The sequence below is a fragment of the Solanum dulcamara genome, chromosome 1, assembly GCF_947179165.1.
Source record: "Solanum dulcamara chromosome 1, daSolDulc1.2, whole genome shotgun sequence".
Lineage (NCBI taxonomy): Eukaryota > Viridiplantae > Streptophyta > Magnoliopsida > Solanales > Solanaceae > Solanum > Solanum dulcamara.
The window spans coordinates 12,074,557-12,085,153 of NC_077237.1; the positions used below are offsets into that span (position 1 = coordinate 12,074,557).

The following is a 10,597-nucleotide window of genomic DNA, read 5'->3' on the forward strand; positions in this document are numbered from 1 at the left end:
CTCATCAATTTATAAGAAGATCTCCTTATGGTAGGATGGGGTTTTGGATTCGAGCCTGTAGTTTCAATCACTTTCTCTTTCCCTTTGCTTGAAACTGGCATCATTCTTCTTTTCATTCCCCAAAATAGTGGCATATTGTACTTATCGTCTTCATCATCAAGAGCAATCACAAATGGTGGAATAGTTTCCACAGTTTTGTCCAAGTTAGAAGGAAGTCCTTCAGTGGGAGGAAGATTGATATTACCTGATTCTTATTCTGAGAATGAAGGTATAACTTTGTCCTTTATAGTTGCAAGACTTTCTGCTTCCAAGGTTTCCACTACCAATTCTTCACTCATTGTCAGGATGTTTGACTCAGTTCCTTTTTTTTTAGAAAGATCCCCTTCAAAGTGTTGCTCTGTAATGTCATTTGAAGGCATACTATGTAGAGACAGGGATAACTCAGGTTCAAAAGAGAGTTTGGGTTGAATAGACTCATTTGGGTACATGTTTTGAGGCTCGTTCAAGTGCAAAGTGGAATAGACAATGGAAAATTCTTATTCACTAACTTGAATAGAGGCATCAGGAATAGAGTTTTCAGACACTTCACCCATAGGAAGGGTTGAAGGAGGAGTATTAGAAGATTGGATGTCAGAACTACTAGGAAATGCAGTAGCATAAATATCTTGAAGGTGTTTGAGTATTCGAACTTGGGTTAGACATTTTGGAATCTGAATAAAAGAAATGAGGGATAGAATTTCAAAGGGAGAGAGAGATAATTTTTTTAAAAACAAACTAGGGTTTTAATTTGAAAATATGAGGAACTTGTGAAGGAATATAAAAGGAAAGGAAGAGGTGTGTCAGGTCCCTTCGAAAAGGTCATGACGATTGAGTTTTAACTAATGGGACAACAGTCAGAAGACAGATTACTAACACGTGGCAACCACAATGGTTTGCATAGACAGTTAATAATGTAATGTAAAGAATACTAACCTTGAGATAGGACCAAGTCCCTTACAACAGTTTTAGGAATGAATTTTCCTACTCCTCCAGTTCTCCTTTTATTCAAGCTTACTTCTTTTGAGTGTATATCTGCACAGGTACAAGAATGACTTTTCATGAAATAAAGCAGTAAAAATATCGAAGATACCTACATCCTAATCATAGTCAATGAAATTTGTGAGCTTTATATTAGATCAGTTTAGCTTTAGCAAAACAAAATTCTGTTTTTTAGTTCCTAAAGAAATGAAAGATGGATTCAAAAAATAAGTCATTCCTGATGTCTTGTTTCCTATCAGTGTGGTACCCAGCATACTTTGCATCCGTATCTAATCACTAAGCCAGTCCTTGCCTTAGACCCTTGGATCACTTATTTCTTTAGATAGCCATTACCAAATGAGACACCTCCACCTTAAATTGTCTTGAGTGAGAGAAACTTTTTAATCTTTTGAGTCATGTTCTTTGTTCATACACTTGTCATGGAACAAAAACTGGCTATCACTTCCCTGCAACACATATTAATTGTTATATTTGGGAACCCATTTAATTTTGAGTCCCCAATAATCAGATAACGACACTATCAGAGAGTTTTTGGTCTAGGAATGCAAGGTCTCTTTTCTCGTACTACTCTTGTGTCCAGAGTTAGGGTTAGGTCCCTTGCTCCGTTTTGATTTTTGTTTAATGTAGTTTGAGATCTTTTTCAAGCTGACAGACATTCTTCAGATGACCAATCCTTCCACAATGAAGACACAAGAGATCTTCAGATACAGATACATACTTGCTATGAGAATTGTGAGAAGGAATAATGTTCAGGCTTCCTAGTCCTCTTCCACTATTGTACTCTTGAATGGTCATATTTTTAAGTATTTTTGATGAAGCATTCCATTTCAGAGACTTCTTCAACTCTTTTTTGCCTGAACAAGATCTTTTTCAAGTTGAGCATTTCTTTCAAGAGCCATAGACAGCTTCACATCAGCTTCGGCCAACTTATCTTCAAGTTCCAACTGCAAATTACTAGCTTCACCCTTCCCTTTAGAGAACCTTTTGTTGAATTTATGAAGCTCATGATTAAGTTTTGCACTGTCAGCCATTAAAACCATAATCTGCTCCTTAAGATTAGATAGTTTCTTTTCAGCCTCGTTTAACTTCACTTCAAGCTCAACCTATACATTTTTAGCTTCATTGTTGCAATTTTCACTACTCTTGTTCGACTTCTTGTGTTCAAGATCGAGCTCTACATTATCAGCCACTAAGACCATTATCTGTGCTTCCATATCAAACAGTTTTACCTTAACCTCCTTTGGTTTATCTTCAAGCTTAGCATGTACACTTCTAACTTCATTTTTACAATTTTCACTACTTTTGTTCAACTTTTTGATCTTAAGATCAAGCTCCACATTATTAGCTATCAGGACCATAATTCACTATTCTAGATCAGAGATTTGAGCAACTAGAGCAATCTATTCATCTTGAAAGATGTGTATAGTATTATTCCTTATATCCTTCTCATTTATTTACTCTGTGACTGAGTCAATCAACATAGTTGCTAAGCTTCTCAATTTTTTAGCAAAGTATATGTGCAAATTCTGTCTGAGGCCAAAAAGGGTTACCTCTATTTTATCTTCTACTTTAGCTTCCTCGTCATCTGACTGCGCTATGAATGCAAATAGTGAATTAAACAATTCTTCATCATCTTTTACTGCTACCATAGTAGAATCTTTAGGATGAGTAGACTCTTCAGAGTCGCTTGAGGAGTTTCCCCACACAGCAAGAGCCTTCTTGACAACATAGTCATCTTCAACCTTTCTTCCCTTTTTATCAAGAACCAGGTCCCTTCTTTTTTCTCCTCTAGTTTTGACGTAGTCTTTATACTCTATAGTTTGCATTGGGAAATCTCTGATGAAGTACCCTGGCTTGCCACATTTGTGACATAGATCTGTGGCATTTGCAAGTCGACTGGAGTTGCCCTTCTTAGCAAACTCGCCGTGTTTTCTCACTATCTTATGGAATTTCTTTGTCAAATAGGTCATATCTTCATCTTTAGTTGAAATTCACTTGCTATCACCTTTAGAGCAAGTGATTTCTCCTTCTTAGTCTCCTTCTTTAGACCATCATATGTTTGGTTTAGTTCATAGGTTTGGAGACTCCTAATCAAGGTATTCATTGTGAGAACCTTCAGATCCTTATCTTTAGTTATGGCATCAATTTTGCTAGACCATGACTTGGGAAGAATCCTTAAAATCTTCCTAACTTGGTTGTTGGGATGAATAGGTTTACCTAAGCTTCGAAACTTGTTTGTAATAGAAGAAAATCTGGTGTGCATGTCATAGATTGACTCTCCTTCTTTCATGGTAAAATTTTCATATTGAGTGATCAGAATGTCTACCTTTGATTCCTTTACTTGCTCAGTTCCTTCATGAGCAGTTTTCAAACAATCCCAAATATTTTTTGTAGACTCATAGGCAGAGATTATGTTGTACTCTTTAGCTCTAATGCCATACACCAGAAATTTCTTAGCCTTGTAGTTCTTCTCAATCTTCTTCCTATTAGCCTTATTGTACTGCCTACGATTTTTAGGAACAATCCTGGTGATCTCTCCTTCTTTCTCCTTAATGGTAGGAACATAAGGACCATTAAGAACAATGTCCCAAAGTTCACTGTCCTCAGCCATGAGGAAATCCTGCATACGAGTCTTCCACCAGCTGTAGAATTGACCATTGAATCGAGGGAATTTGGTAGAAGACTAACCTTTTTCCAAATTAAGTGGAGTAGCCATTCTTACAGGAACTTCTCTTGGTCTTAACAAAATAGAGAAAACCTGCTCTAATTCTAATTGTTAGAATCTACGCGTCCACTAAAGCTTTTGGGACCAGGTCCCTTAGCAGAAAATAGTGCAAAAATGAAAAAATAGAAACGTAATATTAGACACAATATTTTACATGGAAACTCCGTGCTCATGGAAGAAAAAATACGACATGTCCCATAGGATTTCACCTCCAATCTTCGCTAAACAACTAAACCAAAGATTTATATTACAAGTTCTTTCAATCTAGAAATTGCACTCACAATCTCTTCCCTCTATATGTAACAACTCTATTACACTCAGATCTGAAGCAATAACTTTATTGCTTGCTAATTCACTAGACTCCTAGCTGACTTAGACTTGAAGTAGTCTCCATAACTAACTCTAGTTATTTTGACAAGATGAACCACCGAAAAAATAAGAATTGATCTAAATTCCTTTATAGATTAGGAATAGACCTTACAAGATTAAGACCAAGAAATCAAGACTCTAAAACAAGAACATGATAACTGATAACTCTACCAACTCCTTTGTCTTCTTCAAGAGCAAATTTCAGATTCTTGAGAGCATGAGCTTCAATGGTTTTCCCTTTTTCAATGATTCTCAAAAAAATCCAAGTGAGAAACGTTGTAAAGAATATATATATATATATATAAATGATAGACATTGTGTTGGACAATTTATATTGGGTAGACAACTGTCCTCCTGCATAAGAACTCGGTCGCGCACACACCAGACCTGTAGATTTGGCAGAATCTATTTTGTACTATTGTTTGGTGTCATTTTCAACTTCGAGTCCTCAAAGTGATCAGGTCCTTTACTTTTTTCCTTAGTTTTTTCAATCATCAAAATCAATTATAATTAAGCATTATCACATCTCAACTACCTTTAAAGTCGATCACACAAGATGTCAACATATCCTTCAAGATCTTAATAGTCGCTCAGCCTGACCATCTGTCTGCGGATGAAAAGTTGTGCTAAACTTAACCTGAATACCAAGACCAGCCTGAAATGACTTCCTAAACTGGAAGGTAAACTGTACCCCTATCTGAGATGATGGATAAGAGAAATCCATGTAACTTCACCAACTCCCGAATGTAAAGACTATCATAATCCTGGGCTAAATAAAAAGTTTTGACTGGTAGAAAATGTGTTGATTAAGTCATTTGGTCTACAACCACCAGTATAATTCTTAAACACTTGCCTTATCCAATCATTTAGAAGAATTTCTAGAATCTACTATTTATTTTTTCTTCGTACCTCTTCCTGGCTTATGGGATACATTTAAGGCAAATGGAAAAACACCAAATGACTATCGGCATATTATGCTATCTTTTTCTGAAGAATTGAAGGAGTTTGGAGTTCACTACTTGTATAAATATAAGTCTAAGCTGAAGGCCTTGTTACCAATGACGGGAAATAATGATGAATCAATACAAATTGCATTGTGAAAATGAGGGGTCGATATGATGAAGCTAGATGCTCCTCTTCTAAGAAACAAAGGTCACATCTCTAATATTTGTCTTTGAGAATCTGAAGCAACAGCCAATCTCTTCACAAACTTTGCAGCTCAATTCCACAAGCCCAAGGATTTTAGCTTAAATATAGGTATATTTTGTCTTCTCTCTTTTTATATATTATTTCCAAAACCAATAAATGCTTCTTCTCATTCATTAGTTTTTAATCCTTTTTGTTTCCTTTCTTCTTCCCTCTATTGACAGGAGCTTATTAATGGATGATTCATTTATCAACAGTGAGTTTTTTCAATTAATTCTTGTAACACCTCGGATTTCAAACATACGAATACTCATCACTTAGCACAGAAAACTAGCATGAAATTTTCAGTTCTAGGATCCCACGAGTTGTTTCACGAGTCATGAACCAGGTCTAAGATTTGTGGACACAATTGTGGAAACTACGTCCAGTCATCCCAAACTCCCAGGTTCCCACGACTAATAATAAGAGTCATAAACCAGGTCCATAATCGATACTATCAACTCGTAAAGTAGATTCAAAGATTTTTAAAATCCACCCACACGACTAATAGTACAAGTTGTGAACAAGGTCCGCGATCCATACTATCAACTCATGCGTCACTGATTCCAGAAATTTCATAAACTGTTTCCATGGGTATTTTCGTCCTTTCTTTATTTTCCTAAGCCTATATCATGACATTTTAACACCAATTGGGGGATTATATCATGTTATTTCAATCAGTTCTCTTATTTCACACTCTTATCTCTCCAAATTCAGAACAAACAATCAAGAAAGGCTAAGTCTAAGGTTCTGAGAATCCCAATCAAGCTCCGCTCCAGAATTCTTGTTTTCTCAGATATGTAGGCTTCAATGAGAATATCATTTCAGTCTCATGCCAAAGTTATATTTTCTTTCAAAAGATCACTATAGAATTTTTAGAAATCAAGTTAGGGTTTTTACTCAAATCATGCAAGTTCACCATAGGTTTCAGTTTTGTTGATTTGCTTGGTTTTAAATACATATTGAACCAGATTAGCATGATTTTTACTACTTTCTATAACCGTGATGGCTTCAAGCATGAATTAGCATGATATAGATTTCGATTTTAGTAGAGAATATTTAAAAGATATTTTTTTTAGCAAAGTCTCACACTTGATTCGGACAGACAAATAATTTATCTTTAAAAAGATCTCACACTTAATTCAGACAGATAGATAATTTATCTATTTATCAGCAAATTAGTATATTCAATATTTTCTTTTGAGGGTAGCTGGGGCAGAAAATTTATTTCATTTCATTCCAACCAGTAGAGGCTTTATTTCAGACATTAGTTCTTCGGCCTTTCTATGGATTTTCAGTCATTTCATTCAGTTATACATTAGTATTTTTCTGGGTTAATTATATTTTAGTTTCCGCTTATAGTTCATATAATGTTAGTTTAATCATTAGCAGTATACCAGTACAAAGGGTCCACTTGGGGACACCTGTGATCCTAAGTGTCAATCACATGCACCTAGGGTGTAGACTCAGACCATGACAATTCTCCACCTTGTCTCCTCTTCTGCTGAGCCATGGTGAGTAAACTGATGTAAATAAGCATAAATTCTTGATACTCAAATCAGATCCTGGGAGCATATTATCTTAATTCAATTCTTATCCTAAAGTAGTCGCAAATAAAGAATTTGAACTTGAAAATTAGTTTACTCTAAAATGAAAATATGTATACTTCAATTGATGGCAGATAGGTAGATTTCCAATTTGAAAAGATGTCCTTTACCCGTCTGAGAATTCTCACGTATTGTATTGGAAAAAAAATATTGCTTCTAAGTTCTTTGCTATACTCAAAATTGGCTTTCGACTTGTTCATTTATGGTGTTTCTTTTTATAATTTAATTGGCTCTTAAATGGTTCTCTGAAATAAAGTATTTTGCTTCTTTAATTAGTTTACTCACCCTTTTCAGTACTACTAGGCTTTCTCCTAGATAATTCAATTATCATATTTGTTTTGAAGTATCATGATTTATGAGCAGATAAATACTTCAATTGCTTCTTCCTTTAATTTGTTCAAATTTGTTAACCAAAGTCTTTAATAAGAACATATTTCTAAAATTCTTTCCCTTTGTTGTGTGATATTTGAACATCTCTCAAGTTATGGTAGGGAGTTCGGGAAAAAGAGGAAACAATTGAGCACAACGCGAGACAGTAGAGGAAGCTGGAGTACATGGTGATGGAGTTTTATTTCGACTTTCAAAATCTAAGTGTGAAAAATTGTTGAATTTTAAAACCTCAAGAACGATTCACAAAGTTTAAACCTTTATAAGTTGAGACTTCATGAATTATTCATGAAGTTGAATTCACATGCACATATTTGAGTTTTACTCACATCTTGAGGTTGACTTATTACTTAGATCCTTTTAGCAGTTATAGTCATTCAATATTTATCATGCACAGGAGATAAATCAAAGATACAACTAAATTATTAAAAACAAATTGTATCTAGAATTATGTACAAAACAGTTTGAGAATGTTCTCTAATGTTAAGAGAATTGCACGTAAAATGAATCGATTTGATCTAGTCATATTTTTTTTATATTATTTCTTTTCCAACACCGCCAAAAAAGAAAATTGATAATTGTTGTCTAGTCTAGGTTACATTTTTCAAAATCGGAGAACAATTGAAAATTTTAAGATGGTTAAAAATTGAGTTCCATGAATTATGGGATTTTGAACTAATAAATGTTCAAATTTAATGAATTATTCTTGGAGTTCAAACTGCACATTTTAAATTACACCATTTAGATTTCAGTTGTTCTTGAAATTCTTCTATATTTTAAGTAAGGTTTTTATTATTCAAGTATTTTGTTCATGTCAAAAGAATTATCATTTTGCAATTATATTTCAAATAATGACTAAATATAAGCGGTCTAATGGCCATCCCACTTAGTTTTTCTCAGTGCATATGCAATACCTTTTCCCCCACGAAATTATATCTAATGGCCTTGGAATGAATAGTCTTGAATTATTAACGATAGCTTATAGCATGGGCAAACCGCAAACGTTTTAGGTCAAAAGTAAATAATATCATTCAATGAGGAAAACTTATTGAGCTAGTGTATAGAGTATTCGTTGCATTTTGCACCGTTAATGTGTTTTATTTTATGATTTACACCCTATTCTGATTTTTCTTTTAATATCTTGCACCTATCCTCTCCAATTTCTTGCAAAATAATAAAATCATCTTTTATATATATATTTTACATGAAGGCAAAATTCAAAACAAATAAAAAGTTATTTTTTCTAAAATTCATTTATTTTAGGATAGAACTTAAGCTTTTTTCACAATCTATCATGAATATTTTGAGACGATGAACTTACAATTTAACATTTTCTCGCCATCTTATCGTGAATGTTCTTGACAAATTGCAAAACCACAAACCAAACACAAGAAACCATGAAAATAAAAAGAAATATATATAGAGTAACGAGTGCAATCATGAACCAATTTGTGTGCAAAGCAACATAACTTTCTAGTCATCGATACATCTGATTTATTGTTTAAAAACGTATTTCCATCATATAGTAATGTGTCCCTTATATATATAAAACAAAAATTATTACATAGGGTAGTAGGACTAACTTCCTAGAGGGTTCCTGCGCTAAAGGAGAATAGAAAACATATCTTCTATAAAACAAGGGGAAATATGCTTTCAAAATTATAAGAAAAATTATTAATTATGTGAATATGTCTAAAAGCCGCCATATAAATCAGGTTTAATTTATAAGTATTATCTGACTCATTATAGATTTTTTTACGCGTATTGTTGTAAAAATTAGATTTTTAATCACATTAACTTTCTCACCACCGATAGTATTATATGACGCATTTTACATAAATCTATAATTGTGCAAAGTCAGGTGACTACTGATAATTTGTTTTTGAAGGGGAACGAGATAGGAAAAAAATGTTTCAGCTCTTTTAAGAAATAATGTCATTTATTTTCTATTTATGTTACTTGTATTCCTATTTTCCCCTCAAATAAAAATTATAGAAAGTGCGATTTTAAAGGTTTGCAAAAAATTGAGAAGGTTAGGTGCAAGTAGGGGTGTACATGAACCGAGTTAGTTTGAATTTTTTAAATATCAAATCAAATTATTTATGTCGAGTTTTTAAAAAATAAACCAAATCAAATTAATAAAATTCAAAATTTTCAACTTTGGGTTTGTTCGGGTTTCTTGGATTTTTGATTTTTTTCGATAAATTATTCATACAAACATATAATTAACTTGTGGTTCAAATATTTTTTTAGTCCTATCAAAATACAAATATTTAAGGTGTTTCTTAAGAAAATAACACAATTATAAGAGATGAGTGATGACAATAAAATATTCAACAAAAAATAATAATAAACTCACATAAAACAAATATTGTAAATTAATAAGTCATAATAAAAATGATCATAATTTAAAAGTACCAAATCATGCTAAAACAAGTCTAATAAGCATAATTTGTTTCTCTTACAAAAAATGATAGGAGCAAAAGGCAACCGATCATATGACCTAAGGTTTTAAATGTTCAATGCTGGAAAGTGAGAGATGGTATATGCGAGATAGGACATTGCAGCTCAATTATACAAGCTGAATACCACTCATGTCATACACGCACGTATCTGACAGAAAAGTATGCCTTTGAGTAGAAACACCACAAAAACAAAAAAACAAAAAAGAGGTTTCATATATACTCACATCATTGCTTTACTAAAACCAAAATTTACATTGATAAAAGTTGGTCGTAGGATGGATAAAATTGATTCATCTTTGATTAGGGATTTCTGGTTTGAGTCAAGATATGAAAATATATCCTATTAGGGACACTTTCCCCTTAAATGGACCTTATACAGCACAAATTCAGATTAATTGAAATTTCAATGTGAATTCAAAAATAAATTTACCTTTTCAACTTACAAAAACATAATCTACAAGTACATAACTTGAATTTAGTGCGCACTCAATCTAATCTAGTTGTCGCTCAAGCAACTCTGGAAGCAGATTTCGTGAAAAAAGACGTGTGCATCAAGGAATTGGAAGGGCTCTCCCTCTCTCTCTTGAACCTAGTCTAATTTGAAGGATGATCAAAGTAAAAGGAAGAATTAACAATTTGGAGGTGATAAATTCCCAAACAAAATTCATCAAACTTTGAATGAATAAGTACTGATCAACAAACCAAAACATGAAAATTGGAAGGGAAAAAAAAAAATCTAAATTCGATAACTCTAAGAACCTTTCAATGCTTTAACCCTGTACACCAAATTCTTCAATAATTCCCCCACCTACAAAGATACA

The 10,597-nt window shown here is 33.2% G+C and overlaps 1 protein-coding gene across 1 annotated transcript; it reads right to left on the reverse strand.

Annotated features, from left to right (window-relative positions):
- Positions 1 to 1,877: 1,877 nt before the first annotated feature.
- LOC129891595 (uncharacterized) lies at positions 1,878 to 2,396 on the reverse strand. Its single transcript, XM_055967010.1, has 2 exons — positions 2,217 to 2,396; positions 1,878 to 2,141 (listed from the first exon to the last, which is right to left on the reverse strand). Exons 1-2 carry the CDS (start codon positions 2,394 to 2,396, stop codon positions 1,878 to 1,880), a joined length of 444 nt encoding a protein of 147 aa, XP_055822985.1.
- Positions 2,397 to 10,597: the final 8,201 nt, after the last annotated feature.